Raw genomic sequence first — 26,280 nt, 5'->3', positions numbered from 1 at the left:
CGCAAGAAGAATATTTCTTTCCCCTTCCTTCGTTTCTTCGTTTTGCCCTCGCAGACCTTATTTATTAGTAAGTAAAGCAAGCATCTGTAGATAAGAGGAAGAAAAAGTAGCAGAGGCTGTTAGATCGCATTGCCAATTAAGCTTTAAATTAAAGACTAAAGTATAAGCTGCAATATAAAAACTCATTGAAAACCTCAATGACAAAATATCCGGGCAACTCCTGCTTCGCCGCCACCTGGCCCTGTAAGATGTTTATTATGCCGCTAGGGCCTGTCTCCCCCAGCCATATGGTCCTTGAAACATACGCTGATTCTTACGTCACATTAAGTCGTGCCTCTGATTGTGCTTTTGCGTCTTGGGTGGCGTGCGCCATGCCCCTGATTACTGTCTCTGTATGCGCAAAACCTAGGTTATCTAAAAACGCTCCTGTGTGCCTATTAGAACATGATTACAGATGGGTTAAGAGAATTAAGAGATTTCAGTAAAACGAACTTTCAAAGCAATTGCTTTAATTTTTTTTTTATTTTTTTTATTTTTTTTTTATGGCGATTGCAGCCCCGTTGCCGTTTCCAGATGTAAGAAACATGGTATTTCAGCAGGCAACTTCTTAACGCTCACTATCCACGGTAGATCGGCTTGGCAAGACACTGTAGGTCGAGTCCCGGGGCTAAGCTAATGTGATAGAAGTAATTAAATCTGTCAGTGGTACGGGAGAGGCAAGCCAGAGCCGGGTTTAACTGCGTCACGACGCCATCATGTTTCAGCAACATGACGAACACGGCCGTGCGCAGGCCTTATCCGAGGTTACCAGATCTCCGCGGGAAATTCCTTGACTGTGTTTGAGAAGCCAACTGAAAACGGGGGAAGCGCTTAATGCTCGGCGTGATGGAGCTTGAAGTTCAACTCCAAAACTACAATATGCTTATTCACATGCCTGCGTTGAATTGTTGTCCAGCTTCTCATATGCAACGCGGCTCTTCTTATAAAAGTCATGAAATTGCAACTCCGAGACTTAGTATAGCCCTTAGTCTGCTTTCAATATGCCGTTGGGAAACTGCATAAGAGAAGCTTGCGGGCGGTATCAGTTAAAATGGATTCCAATTGTCCATTTGTGGCCCTGTATGTACCCAGCAAGCCCAGGGTGCCCGGTGCATCACAAGCATGCAGTTCCAGAATGCGATGTTAAGATGTGGGTTTTCGGCTGTTGAGAAATCTAGCCTTTGTTGCCGGTAGATGCCTTTCTGGTACGGACTAATGGCGGTTCTTGAACAGGGCGGTAGCCCACGACAGCTAGGATTAGCTCATTTCGACGACGTTTTGGCCCTCATCTGTGTCGGCCACAGGGACCGCCAAAGCTGTAACGAGACGCTTATGTACGAGATGTTTTTTTTTTTTTTTTTTCTTTTTTTTTGCAGAGTGGAAATCTTTATTTGAAGGAGATGGTTGGGGATTTAAATGCGCATCACGTTCGTTTATCCAGTTGCTGCCGAATATCAACCACGGACTGTTTCCGGGGCCAACTTTGTCGACACCGTAGGTTCACTCTCAGGTTCTGTGGAGCCTTAGTGATACTGTCCAGCTTCTTGCCGTCGCAGGAGATACTTCGGGCTACCTTGCGAAGGTGTATTATTGTCGAAGATGCTTTTGTATCACGGGATCATTATCTGAAGCTGCGGATTGTATAGCAGTGAGGTTTATAGGTCGCTATGTACTACTTAAATATTAGATACTTTGGGGCTTACGCATGAGTGCGCATTGGCGTTTTCTTTGCCTTAGAACAGTCATATTATCGACTGACATAACACGGCCCAGGTTATGCTTACTGAGAGATTAGAACTTGCGTGCTGGAATAAGAGACTGTGGAGTTCCTTGCTGATGCTTGCTGCCATGGAGGAAAATCCCGACGATACCAGAGACGCAGACCCAAAGAACAATTAAACACGGATATTACACCAGGTTTCACAAATGGTCCTTGATATCATAACCACTCATGATCTAGTGTCTAAGACCCCAGGGCCGCACAGACGGGGTTACCAGAGCCCCCCAGGAGATCGACAGGGTACCCGGCTCCTTGGCTAGGTCCTGGTTATCTTGCAAAGCAAACAGCAACCAGAGTGCATCCTGCTATAACGACGTATGAAATATTTATGTTTTAAGTAAGTTTGACTTGTGATATCCTAGCTGAGAACCGGTACCCGGCCTTGAGCCAACTTTTGGTGATAAAGGTAATTGCGTCTAAAGGTCTCATACAGATGTAGCAGGCCGTTTCGGACCACCTAAAGTCGACTTTGAGAGCCCATTAACTCAAACAGTATTAGGTGTCTTGGTTCATGGCAAATATCATGCGGTTTTACCGTCACCTGCATGAATGACCTGCCATAAAGTATATGAGTGTTAGGACCAAGGAAGAGTGGCGTCGGCATGCCAGTCGGGTTCATAGGCCGATCACCACGCAGTGTTAAGGCCCGGAACGCGGATGATGATACCGGTTGTTGAAACAACGCACTACAGAAGCGGGATGATGGCGGGGAAACCCTCATTCCTGAATTTGCGTAACCTCAGAGGGTTAAGATTAGGATTTTGGTCTCCCTAGCCTAGCTGCATATGAACTTAGCAAAATGGCTTGAAAAAATCAGTCCATATAGGGCTCAAAGGATAAAACGTTAGCAGATATAGATCGATGATTGGATGGTCTCGTTGAATCAGCTTTCTTGATACTCATAAGTAAATCCTCTTTTTCTTTTTTTATTATCTAATTGGGAATTGCCTGCCGTGGCAAAAGATATCTAAACAGCGGTATTTTTGACGTTTATTGATACTCTTGAGCCCTGCAGCTTTTACCAGCCTGGTCCTCGGGCCATGACCCGTCCCCCCGGAATGCGCCGGCATACTGTCTAGACTGTGTCTCCCTGAATGTACGGATGTGTAACCTAACCGGACATATACCCCTGTATCCGTCCTGACCCGGGACTTGCGTCATACTGCTTTTTTCCAACAGTCCAGGAACGCCACACATCATCCAATCCTAGCTCAGGACCACTTAAGTCCCTGTTAACTGAATCCTCGCTTAAATCCGATCGAATCATAAACCCAGCCTTAACGCCTTTTCATCTTAATTTTGGCTCGTGATCTTGTCTTTCCGACAGGGGCTTGTTTGGCCATTTCTCAACTTGATGAGGCTTGACCACTGATTTTGCTGTTATCTGAAGATTGGAACAGAAAACCTCATATAATAATGATAGCAACTAATGTTGCCCTGTCCGTCCTGTGCCCAGGCATCAAGACGGTGCGCCTCATGATTTGGCGTCCTCAAGTCATTGCGATGCGACATGTCGCTGCGCTACGGCGTGGCTGACATTAGTACCTGCGATGGGGTCCCCCCTGTGACATGCTGACGAAGGCTGGTACCACTGCGGGTTCCCAAGCCGTCCTACTTCTAGCCTAAGGCCCGCTCTCAACAATGCCAATACCCGTTTAATTACCCTCAGAGCGTGCAGAGAGCAACCCTTCTCCCATCTGATCCTCGAGACTTGACTGAACTGGTTTTAGTCTTGTCCGTAATGGAGTCGAATGCTTATCTGCCGCATAGCTCGCTTGGACCGCGGGCTCTAGGTATTGTCACGCCCTTTCTCATTGTTGGCATTCTTGTCTTCACAGTGAGGATCTACACTCGCGTAACCCCTGTTTACAAATTGGATGCCTCAGACTACACCATCTCGGTTGCTGTTGTAGGTATAAGACAATCTAGATAAAGAGGCAAGACTGACTTAAGTGTAGATTATCGAAGTTATCGTCTACTCGCTCTTCATAGCAAGTGTAACTTCTGGGCTGGGCCGTTACAGCTATGATGTATCTCCGGAGCAAGGCGTTAAGACTCTTCGATCTGTTTATGTGGTTATCTTACTGTCGACGTTTGTGCCCGCCCTTGTCAGGATCTCGGTCGGATTTCTACTGTTAAAGTTCGTGTTGTCCAAGGCCTGGCGCGCAATAATCTGGTGCACCATTGGTATCCAAGCTGCGTGCGCTATCAGCACTGAAATCTTCCAGCTCATCCAGTGTCGACCAATCAATGCCCACTGGGAACAGGTTCCTGATGCACGGTGCTTGAGTGCACGACAGATCTGGATATGTGGCTACACGACTATAGGTAAGCTATCAACCACGACATTGGCCCTCGTTGCATGATTCTGACTCGTCTTGCAAGGTGTTGCTTTATTTGGCGACTTGGCTTTAGCAGTCATGCCAATGTTCTTAATCTGGAAGCTCAACCGATCGACTCTTGAACGTTGCCTTATTAGCGTCTTGATGGCACTTGGCCTGGTTGCGACTGTGACCGTCATCATGAGGCTCGTTGAGATGCGCACATTGGACTTTGCTTCTCCGGAAAGGTTCAGGACTCTGATACCGGTATACTTCTGGCTTCGAATGGAAGAGGCCATTTTGATAATAGCTTCTTCGGCGCCGATGCTCAAGTCCCCAATCGAGCACGTCCTCCATAAATTCGGCCTGCCTGTGTTCCAGCCCAGAGTTAGGAAACTGACCTCGTTTCACTCCAGTAACCCGGTTTCGGATACAACACCACGCTTGCACCATCAACGGTCGCAGCAGGAGCTGGTAGGATACAAGCAACCTATCTTTATGCATGAGCCCCGGCTCGAAGGCGCAGAAGACCCTCCATCAATATCGAACGATATACGGTCCCTTAGCGATATTCCTCAAGCACTGACGCGCTGATTATCTCATAGTGAATGGCAGCAAAGGGCTTCGAAGCCTGATCTGATAGCTCGGGATGAGACATGGCTTAAAAATGAAATGATTTTTGGAACCAATCTATGGATTGCGTTGAAGATGCGAAAGAGAAGAATTTCAGGAGCTCCTATCCTGCCCAACTGAATCCCAGATCCTCACGACAGCCTCCTGAATAAGCCAGATTGTATGAAAACGCGATTATGTCATGGAGATTCTCTGAGTAGTTTCGTGGAATGACAGATTCTGACGAGACAGACGCAGTCAGGTCTGAGATATAAGGTTGGAGTCTACTTTTTCCAGCTCTTGACCCCTCTTATGCATCCGCCTAGGCTACATTGATATTAAGTCTTGTCTTGCCCACACAATACCATTATCACGCCACCATTACTATCTACCTTAACGCCCGATTATCATTCTCTCCAGCTTTAGAGATCTAGATGCACTTTATATAATAATAGATTACCTAGGTTAGAGCCACCTTATGATTTAAAATATAGGGAATTTCGCATTTAGTTGAGATTTAAGATGCATAGTTTTATTGGTCTTTATGACTAAAATATCTTATGCTATCGACTGACGTCTATATAGAGGTTATAGAGGCTGATACTATAATTCTTCTTATTGTAATTATTTATATCATTATATGACTTAATTTTCGAAGTCTTATATTAGACCTAGAAGGGTTATAGACTTTTATATCTATTTATATTAGAGATCTATATCTTATATAAAGCCTTAAAAAAGATAGCACCTTAAGGTGCACTTCTCTGCTATCTATATATAATATCCTAAGATAGTTATAAATATAATTCTTATAGTATTTTTTAATAGCCTATTTATTATAAATTGCATATTTTATATAGGTTTAATTAATAAACTTTTAAATTTTATTTTCTTATTTATAGCTTTTATTAAAGTACTTGCCTTACTTTAATTATATATATTAATTTTTTAGTTTAATACTCTTTAAGAAAAGTAATAATTTAACTTTAACTTTATTTAATTATATTTACTACAGATTAAAGATTATATATAAAACTAATAAAAGTAAGTAACTAAAATAAATATTTGTTTTTAAAAAAGAATATTTAAAAGATTAAAATTTATAATAATATTAATGTTTTAATATATTATTTTAATTATAAATAGAGTTAGATATTTAATATATTATTTTATTATATATAAAATTAGATATATCTCTTATAAGAAATAAATAGAACTAGTAATAATAAAGCTATAGAATAGCAATAAAGCTGGCATTAACCTTAAGGTACATACTTAAATATATACTATTAGCGGCATTCCTAGCACATTGTTTAGCAAACGTAGGGTTTATTTCCTCCTTTAATCTAAATTAATACTTATAAAAAAAATAGCTATTCTTTAAGATATTTTTATTTAGTTATAAACCACAGTTTTAGTGAGATTTATGCTATGTAATAGAACTTTTACTCGGCACTGTGCTGTAAGGCCTTGCCCCTGTAGGGATCTTATCCTTAAAACGGGTTAGGTGATTAGTCAACGCCTTGCAGTCTGCGGCAATTACAACCATTACCCTAATCTTATCCATTTCGAGTGCTTGCCTTTCGTTCGGCTTTAGCAACCACAACTCACCCCATGCGTATAACCCAAATAGCAATGTCGTATTCAATTTTCGTCAATCGCATCCAGTTCATATCTTAGGGTTCGTTTTAAATGCCGGCCTTTTGCGGGGTTAATGACTGGGTAGCCACGACCATCTCTAGCTAATACTTCAAGCCGCGTCCCAGCAACCTAAAATGCCCGAATACGAATTTCATGTGTCAACTGGCGCACCAACACAGGCCAACAAGGCCATACGGAGCCATGCCATAAAGACAGCCCTGCAGTTGCGTTCGAAAAGAGTAACTAGAGAGGATTTGCCAGATAGCTCAGCAGCATCAGCACAGACAGCACAACGAGAAAAGGAACTGAAAGGCCAGTTCAGAATCAAGACGGCCTCTATGAAGAACCCCGGTCGCAAACCAGGAGCAACGCACCAAGCGGTGATACGGCACGATAATGGAAGCATGTCTGTCTCCGTGAATATGAACCAAAACTGTTTTAGCAGCAACTACTCAAGTCGAGTCCAAAGGTTCTCAGTTAACATTCTCGACCCTTTTGGAACAATCCCAATACCGTCGAATCCGCAAATTGACACGCTTCTCAAGCATTGTATGTATTACTCGTTTCTGCTACGCATTGCATGAGCTCACCACCCCTAGTCATGGTGCTTTTCGACTACTTGACTACAACAGTTCCCAGCAACAACACGTGGCTGGGTCTTGCGATAAATGACCCGCTTCTCATGCGTGTGACTCTCTGTACGACGGCAGCTTTCGGAGCTACGGTCACACCGTTATTCAGTCCTGAACTGCGAAAGGAAGGATTGAAACTAAAGTGCGACGCCATCAAGGAACTAAATTTTATCCTCCAAAATGGCCAAGTCCCAGAGAATGTACTTGCTGCCATTGCACATCTAGGACATAGTGAAGTGAGTGATCGAGTGCCTTGAGGTCCGAATTCTTCCGGGCGATACTGATACCAGTCGTTGACATATGTGTTCCAGAATTTAGAGGGCTCCTCCCAAGAAGCAGATATCCACATGAGGGGACTTCGAGCGCTACTTGATATCAGAGGAGGGATCAAGTCTATTAATACTTATCAAGTGGGACGATTCATAAACTGGTAAGCGCGAAGCATCCTGTGCTACGCGACTTGAAGAGAAATTTGATCTAAAACTCTTTAGGGTGGACTTGGAATTAGCTACGACTCGAGGGCGAAGACCTCTTTATCCCCTGCACTACGGCTTGGATAGAGTCAAGCTTCCACACGATATCGTAGCGGCCTGCGAATTTCCAACTCTTTCTCGTTTACAAAGTCTTGGGCCAGCACACAAAACCGTTATGACCGTTATTCAACTGGTTCGACAAAGAGTAATGGCGGTAGAATGTGGCATGGATCCCACACAGCGAGATGTTCGCGCGCTGTCATTTTCCGCAGCCTTTCTCGCTCTCGAACAAGTTGATGATATTCCAATTACTCTGGAAGGACAACGTGTCCATACCATCCTGTTAGCTGTGCATCTCTTTTTGTGTGCGGCCATGAAACAAGACTTTCGATGGAGCGGATCCCTCCCATGGATGATGGCACAACGCCTACGGGAGTCACTCGAGACCGAGCCAGTGTATTCTGAAGTTTGGGTGCCACATCTTCCTGAGTTGCTCTGGGTGCTCTTTGTTGGCGCCGTGGTAACTGAGAAACATCCACAAGGCTACGGGACATGGTTCGCTAGGCAATTACAGGTTGTTTGCCAGCTCCTTCGATGTAGCACGAGACTGGATTTCGAGGATCATCTGCACTCTCTGGTATGGGATAATAGGTTTGGGATTGAGTTTTTAAATAATTGGTTCGCGCCTACTCTCGGTGGCTATTATCGTCTGTCATAAGACTACTATTAGCTGCCTCCTGCGGCGAACAAGATGGAGATTTAGGATGCTTGGTTGCTTCGGATCGCGTGGTGACATATGACACGGGTTGATTAAAATATTCATTTATCACCAAGGGCGAGCAGGGCGGTGATGGACCTTCAAAAGCCGGAACGGCCAGTCAAGACGAACGCAATGCAATAAGTCTGTAACTTATTTAGAAACTCCTGGGGCTAGGCACAACTATTTGTTCTTATTCATGCCAAATAGGATATCGATCCCAGACCTTAGTAAGGTATCCTTACTACGCCTCATCAGAGATCTTCACGATAACCTTCCCTCTCGCTCGTCCAGACTCCACCTTGTCCCAAGCCTCAGCAAACTCGCTGAACCCAACCACGCTATCAATACTTGGCTTCAGCTTGCCAGCCTCCAATAGCCCCGTAATGACGTCTAGGTCCTTGCCGAGTGGCGTGATGACAAAGAACAGGCTGCGGACCTCTTTTTTAACATCTTGCGGGCGACTGTCCTCTGGTACACCGCAGACACTAATAAGGCTTCCCCCATCCCGAACTGCATACCAGGCTTGGGAGAGTGATGGGCCCCCAATGCAGTCAAAGACAAGGTCAAACTCTCGACTACCGGCATCCTTAGCTACCCAGTCACCGCTGCTTTCTTTTGTATAATCTATTATTTCCGTCGCACCAAGTTCTCGGACAAAGTCGAAATTCTTTGGCCCGACAACAGCTACGACAGCAGCTGCTCTGGCCTCTCGAGCGAGCTGGACTGCCCAGCTACCGACTCCACCAGCCCCGGCGGTGATTAACACGCGAATCTTGGAATTTTTGTCCTGTGCTGCTTTGTCACCTGACAGCGCCAAGGGGTCTAATCCGCCATGTGTAAAGAGCGATTGGTATGCTGTCAGCGCGCTGATAGGAGTTGCCGCTGTTTCGGCCCAGCTAAGGTTCCTGGGCCTAATCGCGAGCTCTGGTACACGAGCCAGAACATACTCGGCTGCGGCGCCAGGGCGTGTGGCCTCGATCCGAGCGTAGACTTCGTCACCAGTCTTGAAGTCGCTGTTTGCAGGAGCAGAGACGACTGTTCCCGCGACATCCTGTCCTGGGACGGGGATCTTATCTTTTGGTATAAAGTCAGGGAACCAAACAGCCCAGTCGAGCTCGCCCTTGACAGGAGAAGTGGCGTGGACCTTGACCAGAACATCCTCAGGATGTGTAGGCACGGGGACAGGTTGTTCGGATAGAGTGAGCTTGTGGGAGTGTTTGTCAGGCTGGAGAACTGCCTTCATCGTTGCCGGGAGGTTGAGTGAAGCCATGGTGCGGGTAAAGCTTGAGATAGCGGGTCTTAAGACTGACTGGGATGGGCTTTTCGCAAGATTATGAGAAAGGATAAAACTGTATGATAAACCCCTATGTGAAAGAGCATAAGTTCTTGAGATGATTCTTGACATGTGAAGCCGACTGCAGCTTTGACTTTTTTATTTTATTTTACGTTTCTACCTGGGTTGCTCAGTGTATTTATACATTAATCGACGCCTATTCTTTCCAGACATAATGCCCTTCGCCAAGCGTCTTTGCTAACCTTGATTATAATAACCTTGTACTTTTTCAAAACTGACATGGCATGAAAGCACGGTGTTTTTAGCACTATTTTCCTATTATGGCAAGTGGGTCAGATCAGCTTAGTTTCAGGGCCAGCCCCTCTCACGGCATCATACCAAAGTCATCCCAATAAACTGGTCAATCAGCTTCCAAAATTGACAAGCCTCCGTGATTGAAAGCTTAGTAAAAACTAAGTAATCAAGCAGGTGACTGTAATGCTGACGTGTCTCATTACTCTTCAGATTGCAGACTCTGAGAGGTCATGAGCCGAGGGACCCAGAATGTCAGCCTACCTCTATTTCAGTCTTGGACCTCCGCTCACCCGCCTCTCATCAGCTTGTGATTCTGCATTAAGTAACGCTATGTGACCTGGTTGAAAGTTGTGATTGCTTCTGTGACCCAACACCTTCCCCTCACGTTAAGCCGCCTTGAGCATCTCGACACTGTGTGAGGAAAACCAACCTCCCGTAATGCTTGCTATTGGCACTGAGAAAAATTGGTCTCCGGATACAGGCGGAGGTGAAAAGATAATAGGATGTTGAATAATTATGGGATTAAATCCTTTCCTCGTGATGATAAAAGTAACAGTTCTTCTCTTATAAGAACCAACATATTCCACACAATAGGACCAGAATCACCCTCAACGCAGAACCATAATCATGGCTTTCCCCAACGTCGACTTCAATCTTCGGTGGCAGGATCAAAACGTGGTCAAAAAAGACGGCCAGTGGACGGTTGACGGGTAAGTGTTATACCTATGTGCTAACGAAATCATAGAAGATGTCACGCATTCTGTGAAACACTTACAAGTAACATGCTGATACCTTGTGCAGACGACCTACTGTGAGTGTTGCAGTATCTCATGTACACCAGCCACCCAACTTGCCCAATAACACGTGGCTTGGGCTGCTTGTAACAGCTCCTCCAAATGCCGGTGAGTATATTTTATCTGTACCTTCATACATTTTACCATCACGGGAACTTGCTTGAACTCAGAGATTTCCCTTGAAGCTTGTATAAAGCAATACTGACACGGGGTTAGCTACACCCCCTCACACTCATGCTGGAGCCGCCATCGTTGCAACAGTGATACGAGGTCATGTTCTCAACCAAATGGTGCATACCCAAGTTGATCAGGCAACGGGTGAGACACACACGCATGATAGTGGTGCCAAGGTGTACGGGCCAGGTGAGAGCTGGTATGAGGCTCCAGGCTGCCACCACGTTCGTTCTGAGAATGTCGGTAACGATGAGGCTCTCTTCATCGCGAACCTGGTCGTTAGTACCGACGTTTTCAAGGGGTTAGACGTGAAAGCTCGGAGCGAGGAAGAGGACTTTGCAAAGATTGGCCGTGTCTTTATTATTGACAAGGATGTCGACGAGTAGAACTTTATAACGACTAGAGCCAAGAGTTGGAAAGTTTAAAAAGGATATGAATTATCCTTTCAATTATTACAAGGCTACCACTAGCTTAGTTCAGGGATATCTGCCCAAGTACAATGCATCAATGAAGTGGGCATTATTCACTGCTAAATGATCCTATGGTTCTTCTCCTCATAAGATTGTGAGTTACAAATGGCACTTCATCCCTTCATGTAACTGGTTATGGACATGTGAAAGAAATAGTAAGTTCATGTATAGATGCTGTCCTCAATTGTTAAATACTTTATCGTTAACCGCCACCACAAGAGCGGTATAGTCTGAGTTATCGACATAATCGATGTAGACAACATTAGGAAACGAAGTATTGTTAACCACGGGGAGTAGACGCGTCACCAGTTCTTTGTTGCAGGTATATGCCAATACTCGAATTGGTTTGAGGAATGCGACCACCTTGGTAGCAAAGTCCACAAGGTTGCCGTTCCAGGATGGGGCTTGCTGTGTCAGCGTCCAGGACAACAGAAAGAGTTGTTTGTCTTTAGTAGGCATGTGTCCTTTCATTTTGTTGATCTGATCGCTGACCATGACTACTGCGTCGTCCGTGTTAGAGTATTGATTGTAAACGTTGAGCTGTGAAGGTTTGTAGAACCCCTTGTTCTTAAAGTCTCTCATATCAAGACCTTCATTTTCCACGACACAGACGACCGCTCCACGCCCGTTGCCGATAAAATCCTGAAGTGGAATAAGGCTTAGGTCTTGCGCCTTCTTCTCGTCTTGTACCACATATCGGTTCTCAAGTTTCAGCAACTCGCCCAGAAGTCTGCGCCACTCATTATCGTTGAATGTCCTCCAATCACCTCCGACATCGGTCTGGAGGGTGTGTGAGAAATTGAGAATTACCAGCTCTGGGTATTGCGACAGAAACGAATTAACACCAGAGATGATGCTGGCCAGTGACTCTCCGCGGGCTCCAATCTTGCCCGTGTAGTGACCCGTCCAGAAACCACCGCCAGAGATTTGAGGACGAATATCGAAGTAACGAGCGCCGTACGCAAGCTGTCCGTGAACCGGAGTGGCCTGGCAAAGCACGTAGTCGTCGATCAGCCCGTTTGGTATGTCACTGTGGGATACAAAAGACATGCCCGAGTCATGGCTGCCAAGCATGCAAATTTGTGACAGCGGTCGAGGTCCTAAAGTGGCAAGGTTTTGGTGCATCCAACCGACAGGAGGATTGGTCGTGTGGAAGCTGCCTTGCTTTCCCGAAAGTACGAAGCTTACAATGCCATCATGTCGCCACCCTAGCTTTATCGATGAACCCCTTGGGTTGTTAACTGCTTCTAACGATACAAGCTCCACCCAGATTCGGGATGGAGCATCGGAGACATGGATGCGAAATGAGCAGTCTGTTCCTTGTAAGGTATATGCAGTGATACCTCTGGTGTCTGAGCGCTCTACGAACAGGCCTTGCTTGAACTCAACGTAATTGCTTGTTACAGTGCCTGTGCTACGGTTAGTCGTCCCTTGTATGTTTGTTCAACTTGGGCATCTACCTGGGTCGAGCAATTCAGGGAGGTTCCAAGAGTTCATCTGATAGCTGCTCTGATTTGTTCGGATCCATTTGTATGGTGTGCCGTTGACGAGCGCAAGTGTTCCGCCTTCACCCATCGTGGTGACGATCGATCGTTATAGAAGGTCCTGAGCTTGTCTGGTTTGTTTTATGAAGCAGTGGAGGTCAGTCACATGGAGGCATCTCACAATCGAAGAGCAAACGATGAGATTATATACTTGTTCTTAGTGGCTGGTGGTTGCATGCGCTCGCTATTGGCAACACCGATCATCGAAGCATCACTCTCGCATATTATGCATTAGTTCAGCCACATGGTTACATTTTGGGTCACAGACTCTTCAGTATGTTCAACTATTCTCTTTCGCAGAAGTCAAGAACTCATGCTAGGATCGGGCCGCATGATGTCGTTGCAGTAAATGGCCGATGATATTGGTTGATCGCTTTTCCAACTTGTGCTTGGGAATATACAGGAGGTATAATACACATCAAATAAGCTGGAATACTTTCTGTAAACAGCTTTGTACTTCCTGTATATCCCAACGGATAGAGTGTACTTTTTAGTTTCCTTGCAGCTGGACTGATCATGAGATGGTATCATGAGATAAAGGAATTTGGCTCAGGTGGCCTGACTAACCGCTTGGGGTAACTGGGAAAGACATTGCGTGGATGAAGTATCACATGTGATTCTGCGAGTAATTGTAGACTCAGCGAAAGGCATCGCATGTTCCGTTCCATAATATGGTAAAAGTCTAACCTGCATTCTCTAATAAAGTAGCTGCGGCATGCACAAGTCCATGAAGACTACAAGCGACATTGCGGAATCTCCAAGAATCAACAAGCCGCGAAATTCTTCTACCAGCAATAAGTCAATCTAACACTAAGGCGCCTACTCCGAGTCGGCAAGCGAAGTAGCATAAGGGCTATAATATCCCCGAATAACTGCTACCTCAAGTCCGTTGCTGTTATAGCTTTGGACACTTGCAGCTTCTTCTTCTTCTAAAGTAACCTTGGATTTTAGACGTGGCCTCGCACAGTACAAATGTCGCGACCATGAATGACTGTGTACTTTAGGGCCTTGAAACCTATGACAACATTCTATCGTCCCTGAGTGTGAGAGGGAGGTTTGTTCAGATTCAAAATAGGCTGATAGCATTCTCATATTTACCGGAGAAACACCAACTCCTTCCCAAAGACGATTTAACACGGGCTTAAAATTATGGCTCAATTGGGGGACAAGGAAGTATGGCGGCTTCAGAAAGTAGGAGGACGGGCGTTTCGAACTATCGATTTAGACTCCACTCCCTCGGACTCGCGCATTGACCTCGTGACTATGGTGAATGGGGTGGCTCGGAATTAATGGGTGTGTATGAGGAAGTTAGCTAGGCCGGTAGGGGCCAGTCTAAATAAAAGTTAATAAAGGAGATAAGGGCCTAATGTATCAGGCTCACACTTTAATACTGAATACCTCATTCACCTGAGTTAAGTGCATTTAGGGCCCACGGCGAAAAAGTAGAAATAGGCTTCTAATTCCGATAAAATGGCCATTAATAAGGTAAATTGATCTACTAGGATGTCGCCGCCCTAGACCTTGAAGTGGGCTTGTTGCGGAGAGAAAACTGTAAATGCCCCAGGACTGTACCTGCTATTGAATAGTGGTAACTAGGGAAGATAGCAGCAAGAGAAAAGGCAGAAAAACAATCTTCTTTTAAATAACTTCCATTTACCTATTTATTACTTTCAAAAGACCTAAGGGCCACCTGGCAAAGATATAGGCTCTTAATTAGTCAATATCTGCTATTGCAAACCCCGCATCTTACATCCTCATCGTCATGTGGTACTCTAGATATTTTAGGCAGGGATGTCATGGTCCTCAGTAAAAGAGGACTAAAATAGTAAGACATCTTAGAAGTAAGTATACCTTTAGAAATCGCTTATTATCTTAGTATTAACTTAATATATCTTAACCCTTATAAGTTATTAATATTAAGTATTAAAAAAGAGAAATTAGTAATTCTAAATTATCTAAAAAAAAAAACCTTATACTTAATATTAGCTACCTCAATGCTAAGGGACAAACAGCATTAATATAAGCTGGAAAGGTTGGTGATAAGGATATAGTTAAATGTCTGCTTGGAATTAAAGGCATTAATGTGAATGCCTTAAATATAAATAGAAGTTATCTGCTCTTATGGCAATTCAGAAGTATATTAATGCACTGCATTTCGTGCCAGACAGATTAGGATACAGGAGTCTTGGTTAGAATGACTATATATACTTAGCATTTCCTCCTATATAACAAGGTAACAAACCCCTATCTTTCCATACTTCCTTCCTATATCTGATATATCTAAGGATGATAGAAGAACCTTAGGATTGGGGATTCACTAGAACTATATGAGTTAATATTCACTGCCCAGGCATCATTCTTCCTATCCGCTTTAGTAATCAATACACTAGCTCCAACACCGCTACAGCTATCTCAGCTTCCTCTCCCTTTTTAACTTATCGAAAACTGGGGTCGATGCGCCAAGGTCTGGGTCACATGGCTCGAAGAAAATGGTGGTGTTATCAATAGCTCGAAGCAACCAATGAAGAGAATGGTAGGTCTAAGAAATGGAATGGATCTCAGCTTCAGTAGTATACGTTTAGCTTAGGGTATTCATTTATATGCCCATATAAAGATAGAACGATCAAGAGCTATTGAATTGCCCCCTACTCATGTATTCAACGCCCTGAGAACCCGGTCATCAAGTTCATGCCACATTGTAAATTTCGACTCCTCCAACGGCAGCTTCGTCCCTTCGAACATAGCAAGACTGATGAGACTGCGTCTCTTCCGAAGGCATTCCAAGCTCCTGTTGAGCGATCTCGTCATATACAAGTCGTATCCACAGGGATCTTCGTTCAGGACTCTTATTTAGCCGTAGATGAGTATACGATTCGTTACACAGGCTTCTCAAATTGACACAACACTTATCAAGGGTAACCCGAACCCCCTAGTTTAACCCTGTTCTAGGCCCATTCTTCTCAGGCAATACTGCCTCAATCTCAACCTCAATATGCACAGTGTCTAATGCCAGCTTCGAAACCTCGACGGCCATCCACGTAGGCCGATGATTCGGGAAATGGCGCTTTGAAACCTGCACCAGTGGCTCAAAGCTGGATCGCAGGTCGGTGTGAAGCGATCGCACCGAGCAGGCGTCGTCAAATGAGAGCTCAGAGTTGGCTGATTGTAGTGCTCTTAAGATGTTGTCGTAGGTGGTCTTAAGCTCTTGCTCGAAGACGCAAGGAATCTCGCCGGTCTCGTTCCAACCACCTTGGCCAAATAGCTTGACAATGTCGCCGACTTCAACAGCTTGTGAGTAGTAACCGAAGTCAGAGAAGGCCACGCCTTGGCCAGGGTAGTTGAAGAGTTGGAAAGACATGGTAAGAGGGCAGCAGAGAAACGGTATGAAAGTCTTAATAAATGATGGGCAGTTCATAGGCCAATGTATGATTCAAGTTTAATATTTAACTTGGAATATCATCAGAGGTTCGCGTGTAGTTATAGATGTTCGAGTTCCCTTCTTAATAAACACCTGCCAAGCGATATACATAATTAGTCACATGCACGTCAGTATTACAGTACGCATTATAGTAAATTTGGCCATTGACAGGGGTTTCCAAGAAGCTATACGGTATGTGCAGGCTGATAAATGCTGACTGTATACAAGCAGAGTGATTGTCATCATCACTCACCGTTGTCACTGGAGTATTTTGCTTGTCTCGGCTGCACAGCGGGGTCGTGTTCTATGCCGTGGGTAACAACAAGACTTTTGCTAATCCTTGGCTGTTTAGGTTCACATTTGAAATAATTCTTATTCATTAGAGTATTTACTTAGGCAACTCTGGGCCTTGAGGGTAGGCCAGGCTATTCCTAACCACCACGATAGTAAATCGATTCGGAGCATGGAGATCCATCCTTATTGATGAAAGGAGAAGATGTATCGCCGCATTGGAAAAGAATCTCGTCCACGTTCAAGACGTCGTTGACAAGTCTATTGATTCAAGTACTCTTTTTAGTTTCAAGGCTGTAGAGAATTGCCTCGTCTACACACCACTTCCTTTACTCATAACCTCTGCGCGACCTTCCTTCCCTGCACATCCTCTGTAGTGTGCCTTTTATCTCCGTTGCAGCGTCTTCTGTATTGTAAGAGATGCGCTGCAAACTTAATCTTAAGGACTATAATTTGGTAGATCAAGCGCAAGGTCTCTTTCTTTTAACTATGCTATAAAGTTTAAAAGCCTGATGCTAAAACCCACCCTTCGCAATTAATTAACGTATTACCTCCTGGTCATATTCTTACTTTACTAGCAGTGCCAGTTAACTACTACGCCGAGACAATAAAATACGCGATAGCATAGTACTCGTGCGATCCCATATGCGCGAGTGGACATATACCTACTTGTCCCTCTCTGCAATTTTGAAGTACCTTGCTAATTGAAAAAAGCCCAGTCTCTTTCCCAATAATACTATGCAAAGGTAAGAGGGTATCTTAATGGCAGGCTTCAGAATGCAATTATACAGTTAAATTTCCTCCTATTGGAGTGTTTACTAACTACTTATATATAAATCATAATACAGATAACTCCAAACTTTGGTAATTGCTCTTCTCCTTCACACTGTTTCCAAGCTGCCTGACCAGGGTTACTTAGAACCATCTACTATTATCTCATTCGTAATGGAAATTTGACTCAGGTCTGACTCAAACCCTCCAGCTCCAGCTCCACTCTGCCCCATGAGAGTTGATGTGTATTTGATGCCACCTGGGTGATATTGATCGGCTGCATGGCTCTCAAACTCGGACACTAAGCCGCGACCACTACCATCATCTGAAACGGCCAGCTGGTGGGTTGAACTGGACTCGTCGTTGGGGGCACTCATGCTTATGGTATCGAGGCGAATGGACTGCTTCCTTTGACTGCGGCTGTATGAGTTCCCGTAGCTGTTTGAGCTTGCGCCAGTGACTGTTCTTGGGTTTGTGCAGGTGAAGATAAAGGTACATGCTGGACGGATTACAGGGAGAGAAGCTGTAAAGTAATGTTAGTTATTCTATCGCAGTTATACTGAGGCTCGACAGTAAAACCTACCAGAAACATTAATAAGGTTCACCTCGACTGTTGCCCAAACAACGATTGTTACGATATTCCACGTCAGATCTGGTGATGTATCGTCAAACACTCTAGCGGCGACAATCAACCGAATACCGGCCGCGCAAATACTTCAATTATTAGCAAGTCCATCAATGAGCATATGTAGTAAAAGCCGCTTACAAGAAACCGAACGTGAACATAATCATAATGCCAGCCTTTTGCAGAATAGGCAGCTGCAGCTTTCCAATCTCCAACATAGGCAGAACCAGGATGGCGATATCAATGATATTATGAACTAAAGTAGTTCCGAAGAAGAACTTTTTGTCCTCGATGGCGCAGTACCCGCCGGCAGTAGAGTCCCAGAAAGCCTGTACGGGGACGCAATGAAATATCCCCATAAAAATCTTGTAATAATTATTAGATTCAATTCCTGATCAAGAGAGTAGAGTACTTACTCGGAAGATAATCCATGTTATAGAGCATCCAAATAGAATTTGAATTGGAAGTCTAATATTCGTGATGCAAAACATACGCCAGTACAGACTTAAGATAGAGACCTTGGCAAAGAAGAGGCCGAAAGCATAGAAAAGCTCTGCAACAAAGAGCACGAGCTTGCTTTCGTAGAGTGCTTTGTCGAGCGTTATGCCTTTGACATCCAAAACATCCATGATATGAAGTCCAAGGCCGCGGTTGATCCCTTTCCAGTCTTGTTAGCCAATTGGTCAGTCGACATGCGCAGATGACCTACAGTAAGGGATAATGACGATCCAACCAATGGAAATGGCCTGTAAGAGTTAGCAATTTTGTTGCTTTACAAGTCAACGCAGTAGCGAAGACGTACATAACCGCAGAGCGCAAAATAGTCATCCCATGACAGAGAATTTCTCTTGAGCCTACGACTTAACAGACGGAGTATTGTGACGATAGTCGCCGCTGTAAACGTGACAAAGAGCACCACCCAGAGATCAGTCTGTTTGGACTCCATTTTTGTCTCTGTATAAGATATCAATCAAAAACACTGTCAAGTCAGGACGGGTATGATTCAGCACTTTAGCCCATCAAAAGTCAGACGGCTGCGTGAACTGGAGAAAACGCAAGGATAAAGAGCATCAACATGAGGGGATTGGACAGATTATGTACAGAAGACCCCCTGACAGTTTGTTAATCCATGCCGCATCTTGCTAAAGAAGCAGAGGCCTGTAACTTTCTTCCTCTTTTGACTTTGAGAAGTGCGAAAATTAGAGGCAGTACTCAGCACGTAGATCTCGGCGCTATTTGGTTAGTTTCTTATAGCGTTACCTTTTCGTTGGAAAACTCAAGTGCCGTGACAACAACCCATATCGGTACTTGCGGCGCTAATGACTCAATAGTATAGGTATAATTACGCGGCGAACTTAACAAAGGAAAGATTTGAGTGGAGGTGCTAAGTGGACCACAAAAAGGAGGATATAAACTATAGCGGTCTTCGATGCCGGTGTTGTAACAAAAAGTTGCTAAAATTCTCGCACCCACGCCATCGGTGACGATCATACCGTTGGGGATCTACAATGCCAAAGCCGAAAGTCTACTAGCGCGTTGAAGTTCTCCAACGAATTTCATGAAGATATTCGACTAAGGCTGAAGGGTGACACTAGTGACTGGAGCTAGTCCCTTGATGTTACAGTCACTGACAGACATGTCATCCTCTCCAGGAGAACCTGTTCTCCCGAGTTCGATAATCAACGGTCATAGCTTTTATACTTTGTTCCAGGTCATCCTTGAATTGTATATAAAGATAAGGCTGCGCTCCTCTACCACTCTGATGCAGGCAGCGAGATGGTTTATGAATATATGTCAAGCACTTGTCGAAAGGCTAAAATTGACAGTGACATGCAAGTGGAGATTGTACGTAGAAAAGTGTAGTAAACTGCCTGAACCTTAATTCTCTTCAAACCCAAGTTTATTGTCACGGAATTTCCCGGTGGCTTCGCAAGTGGCATGTCAGCTACCCTCACTAGTCGCAACGGCCGTTTCTATTGCAGTTACAATACCCCTGACGGTGACATTTTTTCCCTTGCCCTATGGATAAACGAAGCTGTCGATCTCTATAACCTGGTTTGCTTATTCCGGCTTACCAGGTCTCTTATTCCGAGAGCCGTTTACTTTGACGTTGAAGGAGGGAAGCTCGCTCCCTCTGCTCCATCCCCCTTTCTCATCACCGAGACAATCAGGTCTAGCTTGCGGAACTAGCAGTGTATTGGTGACCTCCTCGGAAGTCCTACTTTTAGTTTTATCCCACTACATGGACTCAATATCCTGTTTCAACATGGCAGATGCGCGGCCGTTATCCATCGGAGCGATCCATTACGGTGCCAAAAAGCGCCTTTAGTATATATTGATGAGACTTAGAAGCAATGAGCATGGATAGAGAATACTTGCTACTGTTAATTCTTGAATAAAAATTAAGTCGACCAAAGAAGTATTGCAGTTAGTTTCTGTTATGTTCAATTCCCCCACACCAAACTCGCTGGATTGAACGCGTTGCTCGAATGTCTTTGATGGGGTCATCACGGAGGAGCACCAAATCGGCTCGTTTCCCTGGCTCAATCACCCCACGATCACTAAGTCCAAAGCTCTTCGCGGGTAGAGACGTTGCCGCCCGCAAGGCGTCAACCGTCGACATGCCGGCCTCAACCAGGAGCTCCAATTCATGGTGTAAAGCCTCTCCGTGGCGGATCTGAAACGGTGAGTCTTCCTCCTCGTTTGAATCTGTCCCCACCAACACAGGCACACCAGCACTGTATAGACGCATAACTGACTCTTTGCAATGCCCGTACGATTCAGTCCCGATAAACCATCTCCTGCCCTTGATGACGGTCCACAGGAGTGAGGGTTGAAACAACAGTCGCACTATGGCGCTCCATCCTAGAGGCTTGCATATAGTTTCCATCATGGTTAGGGTAGGGACGGATACCGTCTTGTCAGTCATCATGCGTGCCACAGACTCATCGCCAAGTGCCTTATCCCGCGGGACATGCGTGATGACGTCTGACCTTGCCTCAAGCGCCATTGTGAAGGGAATATATGTCGCTGCATGGGTAATCACGAGCTTCCCTTGTTCATGAGCTGCAGAGACCAGGGCATCCAGCATTGGCTGATCCGGCCCTGGAAGGTCGGCAATAACTTTGATGTAGTCTGCCCCCTCGGCTAGCCGGTCTCTCACAAAGCTCGAAGCATCTCCTGGTCCGGAAACGAGGGTTTCTGGAGGAATCGGGAGTAGCTTGCTGTGAAGACTTCCGGGCGTTGTCGCGGGAATACATGCGCTTCGGATGTCGGTAAGGCCTTCACGGTTACGTAGTGCGTGTAACTTCTCTGTCCACCACTCTCCCATCCCCAAGGCTGTGGTTACACCCCAGTCGGCCATTCGTTGCAGATGTCGTTCGCCTTCCAGGTGGACGTGCGAATCGATCAGTCCCGGAATGAGAACGCCATTGGCACCGTCAATCTCCTGTGCTCCAGTAGCATCTGACACGATGACTCCACCATCAATCACGACTGACGTGGGCGCGGTGAGTTGCTCGCCATGGAAAACTCGAACATTCTTGATGGCTACTTTCTGAGCCGTCGTTAAAGCATTAGATATAGGATCTTTTAGAGACGCCATTTGGATTATGGAGTGCCCCGTAAAGATTATTGCTGTCGATATTTGTATTCACCTGCTTTGTGGAAATATGAAGCATGTGAAATTCATATCCCCTCAATTGCCGAAGGCTCCCCGAAGGCTCCCGCCAGATCATTTAAGGGATATTTGCCCAATTAGAACGCGAGAAGGAAATGTGCATAATTTCCTACATAAGTTAGTCCACGATAGATAATCCACAGTATTTCAAGTTGCAAACCACATGATTGCTTTTCTCAAATCCCTAAATTAACTGTTACTTCTTCTTGTTGTTACTGACCGGCGCATATAACTTTATTGACTTTCTTGGCCTTGGCTACCTAACCCGGTGACCCTAATAAGCAATGCAATTAACAGCGCCACCTAGACTGGGTGGCCACAGAAGTACTTTTTGCTTGGTGCATTTTAATTAGCTATTGCCCTTATAGTAATATAAATCTAGCCTTAAGAACTCTTTAGAGATAAATTATATTAATATATTAAATATATATTCAATCTACTGTCTAATTTAATTTTTATCTTATATATTCCTGCTGCTACTGAAACTGAACAGACATTCGCCACCCCTTGACCCGATCCTACTTAACCTATTATTTTCCGGTCTTTTAACCATGCTTGGGCGCCAGATTACCGGTTTTCCAAGCTAGATAACGCGAAGACGGTATAACGGCGACGCGGGAAGCGAACATGACGCGAACACGGCGCGATGCGCCCTGGGAAGATTACAGGAAACCAACTTAGCTGCAAGGTAACGCGCATCGACAAGCTAACAAACCTTAAATGTAACCCCAACCCCTCGAAATTACACAGGAATTAAGGATGAAAATTCAAGGCGCGGAGATATGCTGAAGGAGGGATAAGGCAATTGCAGACGGAGATTCGGCAAGGTAATGCATATATAGCTTAATATAACATTGTAGAAAAGAAGAATGGGAGGGAGAATAAAAGTAGAAGAAAACAAGATAGGAAAAAGAAAAGAAACAAATGGAAGTAGCGTCCCTGGTAAGCGGGTGCCATAGCAACTGTTGAGCTCCGACCGCTGCAGAAATGATGGCAAAGTGACATAATGTTATCGGCTGGGTGCGCAACGCTAAGGGCTTCTTGCAGCAGGCCAGGCTTTCTAGCCATCGTTTTGACACCAGCTGCCTTGAACCAACTCAATGATAGTATTAAGATTAGGGCAAAACAATTAAGACTCCAAACCTTCTCCCTCGCGCACTCATTTCCAATGTCCAGGTCCCAAATTCCCCATTTATACCAAATCTCACCCTACAATCGCCTTCAACCTAGATATTTGTCTCTAGAATATCTCTTTTATCACCGCCTTTTGCTTTGTTCCTCGTGCTACCGCTTCAAGCGCGTATCGGAACCTACTTACTGTGCTTATTGCTGTGCTTTCTGCCCCGCCAAAAGCTCCAATACACCATGTTCTATTCCGAGACTCTTCTCCGGAAAAGCGGGCCTCTTGCCAGCGTCTGGCTTTCGGCTACCTTCGAGCACAAGCTCTCTAAGAAACATATTCTGCGATCGAATATCGCTGATAGTATAGCGGTCATTATCACACCCAGCCAGGCGCCTATGGCCCTGCGACTAAGCAGTCAGTTACTACTTGGTGTTGTTCGAATTCATCGGCGCAAAACGCGCTACTTGCTCGATGATTGTGATCATACTTGGGTAAGGATGAAGATGGTATATAGCCTTCTCTCTTCCCTTCCAACATCATATAATAAAATGACTAGGCCTTCCGACCAAGCGTTGAGCATGATCTTCCTGCCAGCCGACAACTTCCTGAACGCGAAACACTCACACTTCCCGATAAGGTGATACCTTACGACGGTTTCGAGCCACCCCCTACTCTGGATGTGAACTGGCTTCTGTCCCAGATAGAGGAGGTAGAAATAAGCCCAATCGAACGCAAGCGTCGCGTCAGCTTACGTGACATATACTTACCAGAAGAATTTAGTCCTAGTCCTGACCTTGGCTCGCATGGGGAAGTGTTAGAGCCCATGGAAGGCCTTGATCTTGAACTAGATTTTGGTATTGAGCTTGGCCGAGAAGCGCCAGCTCCTCGCCCATTTCAGGAGGAAATGGTTAGCGAGCTAGAAGCCATGCCGCCCGAGAAAGAGGGCGCTGAGCGCGAACCGTCTTTCGAACTAGGGTTAGCCGGGATTCCGATAGGTGGTGAGGAATTCGAGTTCCACCCGGCCGACATCAGTCGCGCTCGAATCACCGAATCCCCTCTCTCTGAGATCGACGAAGCACTTGCTCAGGAGGTCGAGGCCGAGTATGACGCGATCCGCCAAGCTGAACTCCACGAGCCTGAAGAAGAACACGTTGTTATGCGGCGGCCTGAGCAACGCACCAAGAGACAGAAAGTTTTGGTCCCCGATGAGGAGATTACTCTATCCAGTGCCCAAATTCGGGAGCAGCAAGCTAACCGTGACAATATTACTAAACCTACGGCATTCCTCCCTCGGGACCCTTTCTTGGCCACTTTGTTAGATATGCAAAGAAGCGGTGGTTTCATTTCCTCTATTATGATGGAAGGACGAAGCTCCACGTGGGCACCCGAACTACGAAAGATGCTCTCTCTAGATACTATCCAAGCGTCGAGAGAGCTAAAGCGGAAGCGCCCCATTGAAGTCCCCGAAGTTGGGCCCGAATACGGCGTTTCAAAGTCACCACGTCTAGAACTTGGCGACGAGACCATGGCCGGTGAAGAAACAACTTTGGAAATCCCCACCTTCGAGGAGATCACTGCCCCTCTGTCTCCCCCTGCCGAACAACCCCCTATCTCGATAGCTACCGAACACGCCATCCACATTCTGCGAGACCAATTCGGCCCTGAAGATGCGAGCAGTCCCGGCAGGAGAGCGACCGCGTCTGTCGTCTTCCAAGACCTGCTCCCCGAGCATCGGACCACCAAGGCCGAGGCTACTAAAATGTTCTTTGAGTGCCTGGTGCTTGCCACTAAGAATGCGATCAAGGTTGAGCAGGGCCCAAGGCTGGGAGATGATATCCGGGTGTGGGCGAAGGAAGGTCTTTGGAGATGAGCCAAGTGATATGTGAGCGGCGAGACATCGCATCCATCGGAGCAGTCTCCCATACTGTTAAAATACAAAGACTACCGAAGGTTAGGCATTTTTCACGCAGCCGTAAGCAGCGGTTAGTATGAAACAAAGACCACAAGAGAAAATAAAACACATTGTTAATCTTATTAAGTTTATATTATATATTTAACTAAATTAACTAGTAGTTAAGATACTTACTTTATTTACTATATTATTACTTAAGTCTATATAATAAGTAAATTATATAAATAAGTAAATTATATAAAAGTTTTAACCTTTTTAAGATAAATTACTATAGAAAATAATAATATCTTTAATTAATTAAAGCTACTTATTATACTTATTTCTTATTATAAGTCTTATAGTATTATATACTTATTTATATTAAACTTCTATATTTACTACTTTTTTAATAATTTAGCTATTACTTATATATTTATATTAATATAATTAATTAGATTTATTTCTTTTTGTAAAGTTAAAATTTCTTTATTTTATAATTTAAGTCTTTTTTCTTTATATTAATAAAAGTTTATTTTATTTACTTATTTAAAATCTTTAACTTTAGCCTCTAATAAGGCATTTATTTATAAAATTATTATTATTCCCTTTATAAGAGACTTTAAAGCTCTTAGAATTAGTATTATAGAGTTATTTTTATATAAATTAATTTACTTATTAAGATATTTAAATTAGAATTAGGCCTTTAATATTATTTTTAAGGCCTTTAAAGTTTAAAAGGTAAAAGGTTTAATAAGTATTTAATAAAATACAAAGCCTATATATTATGACCTAACATATTCTAATGCATATAAATAAGTGCCCTACTTTTTCTCCTAATTAATAGCTACCTACCCTGTAATAAGTTGAATATATGCCATTTGACTTATATAACAAAGGAAGATAGATAGAGTCAAACTAATTATATTTAACTTATATATCCCCTAGTATATATATATATTTATTTAGCAGTAGATAAAACTTAGCTTACTAGCTATTAATAAAGTATCTTTATATTAATAAGCCTAATATATATTACTTAATTATTAAGAGATATAATACTTTATATTACTTAGTATTATGCCTTATATTATCTGTAAATATAAACCTAATACGGATTAGTTTACCTGTTTAGAAACCTAACTATTATATATTAATAGCTCTTATTTAGACTATACTATATAATGCTAAGTAATATCTATGTAATAGCACCTGTTACTCTAAGCCGCCCTTTAACTGCAGGATATACCTAGTATAGTACCCCCCCTAAGGAAGTATGACCCCTTGCAGAAGAATTATAGGAGGTTTTAATAGAAATAGATGAAGAAGATAAGATTTAGAGTCCTCTTATTTACCTAAACTCCTATAAGGATAAAGTTAAGAAACTTAAAAAAAGACTTTATAACCTAGGAAAATAATATAATACCCTCTTAGATAACGCTAAGAATAACACTAAGATTATATAAAATAGGATTAAGGCTTTAGAGAAGAAGGTAGCTAATTTTACTAAAATTATAAAATTACTTAGAAAGATAGCTAAGAATAATTAGAAGCTATATAAGGAATATATTAAATATATTATAGCTCTTATTATTACTAGAAAAGACCCTAGAGAAATCCTTAGACCTTATTAGCCTAACTTATTTAATAGTAATAC

The 26,280-nt window shown here is 44.0% G+C and overlaps 9 protein-coding genes across 9 annotated transcripts; 4 read left to right on the top strand and 5 right to left on the bottom strand.

The window, feature by feature from the left end:
- Window positions 1–3,560: 3,560 nt before the first annotated feature.
- On the top strand, window positions 3,561–4,499 carry FOBCDRAFT_240590 (uncharacterized protein; the record flags this gene model as incomplete). The annotated part of the gene is made up of 3 exons (XM_059610318.1): window positions 3,561–3,728; window positions 3,778–4,147; window positions 4,357–4,499. 3 exons carry the CDS (start codon window positions 3,561–3,563, stop codon window positions 4,497–4,499), a joined length of 681 nt encoding a protein of 226 aa, XP_059465051.1.
- A 2,064-nt stretch (window positions 4,500–6,563) lies between these two features.
- Window positions 6,564–8,216, top strand: FOBCDRAFT_250947 (uncharacterized protein; the record flags this gene model as incomplete). Its single annotated transcript, XM_059610929.1, has 4 exons — window positions 6,564–6,942; window positions 6,993–7,261; window positions 7,337–7,455; window positions 7,517–8,216. The coding sequence occupies exons 1-4, from the start codon at window positions 6,732–6,734 to the stop codon at window positions 8,214–8,216; spliced, it is 1,299 nt and encodes a 432-aa protein (XP_059465050.1). The 5' UTR covers window positions 6,564–6,731.
- Window positions 8,217–8,387: 171 nt separating this feature from the next.
- Window positions 8,388–9,686, bottom strand: FOBCDRAFT_224913 (uncharacterized protein). Its single transcript, XM_031187488.3, has one exon. The coding sequence runs from the start codon at window positions 9,661–9,663 to the stop codon at window positions 8,500–8,502; it is 1,164 nt and encodes a 387-aa protein (XP_031038623.3). The 5' UTR covers window positions 9,664–9,686; the 3' UTR covers window positions 8,388–8,499.
- A 743-nt stretch (window positions 9,687–10,429) lies between these two features.
- On the top strand, window positions 10,430–11,366 carry FOBCDRAFT_261496 (uncharacterized protein). Its single transcript, XM_031187489.3, has 3 exons — window positions 10,430–10,556; window positions 10,648–10,748; window positions 10,857–11,366. Exons 1-3 carry the CDS (start codon window positions 10,474–10,476, stop codon window positions 11,198–11,200), a joined length of 528 nt encoding a protein of 175 aa, XP_031038624.2. The 5' UTR covers window positions 10,430–10,473; the 3' UTR covers window positions 11,201–11,366.
- A 62-nt stretch (window positions 11,367–11,428) lies between these two features.
- FOBCDRAFT_261495 (PLC-like phosphodiesterase) lies at window positions 11,429–12,859 on the bottom strand (the record flags this gene model as incomplete). Its single annotated transcript, XM_031187490.3, has 2 exons — window positions 11,429–12,693; window positions 12,745–12,859. The coding sequence occupies 2 exons, from the start codon at window positions 12,857–12,859 to the stop codon at window positions 11,465–11,467; spliced, it is 1,344 nt and encodes a 447-aa protein (XP_031038625.2). The 3' UTR covers window positions 11,429–11,464.
- A 2,898-nt stretch (window positions 12,860–15,757) lies between these two features.
- On the bottom strand, window positions 15,758–16,186 carry FOBCDRAFT_136931 (endoribonuclease L-PSP; the record flags this gene model as incomplete). The annotated part of the gene is made up of 1 exon (XM_059607966.1): window positions 15,758–16,186. The coding sequence occupies one exon, from the start codon at window positions 16,184–16,186 to the stop codon at window positions 15,758–15,760; it is 429 nt and encodes a 142-aa protein (XP_059467312.1).
- A 1,262-nt stretch (window positions 16,187–17,448) lies between these two features.
- FOBCDRAFT_240587 (uncharacterized protein) lies at window positions 17,449–18,879 on the bottom strand (the record flags this gene model as incomplete). Its single annotated transcript, XM_031187495.2, has 6 exons — window positions 17,449–17,831; window positions 17,892–18,022; window positions 18,075–18,298; window positions 18,350–18,591; window positions 18,643–18,679; window positions 18,736–18,879. The coding sequence occupies 6 exons, from the start codon at window positions 18,877–18,879 to the stop codon at window positions 17,449–17,451; spliced, it is 1,161 nt and encodes a 386-aa protein (XP_031038630.2).
- Window positions 18,880–20,361: 1,482 nt separating this feature from the next.
- On the bottom strand, window positions 20,362–21,537 carry FOBCDRAFT_294098 (amidohydrolase; the record flags this gene model as incomplete). The annotated part of the gene is made up of 1 exon (XM_031187496.2): window positions 20,362–21,537. One exon carries the CDS (start codon window positions 21,535–21,537, stop codon window positions 20,362–20,364), a length of 1,176 nt encoding a protein of 391 aa, XP_031038631.2.
- Window positions 21,538–22,882: 1,345 nt separating this feature from the next.
- FOBCDRAFT_162558 (double-strand-break repair protein rad21) lies at window positions 22,883–24,680 on the top strand. The gene is made up of 2 exons (XM_059608405.1): window positions 22,883–23,241; window positions 23,292–24,680. The coding sequence occupies exons 1-2, from the start codon at window positions 22,978–22,980 to the stop codon at window positions 24,603–24,605; spliced, it is 1,578 nt and encodes a 525-aa protein (XP_059465049.1). The 5' UTR covers window positions 22,883–22,977; the 3' UTR covers window positions 24,606–24,680.
- Window positions 24,681–26,280: the final 1,600 nt, after the last annotated feature.

This window comes from Fusarium oxysporum, chromosome VI (genome assembly GCF_013085055.1).
Source record: "Fusarium oxysporum Fo47 chromosome VI, complete sequence".
Classification (NCBI taxonomy): Eukaryota; Fungi; Ascomycota; class Sordariomycetes; order Hypocreales; family Nectriaceae; genus Fusarium; species Fusarium oxysporum.
The sequence above is the reverse complement of the archived record's forward strand: the minus strand, read 5'-3'. Positions and strand labels throughout refer to the sequence as shown.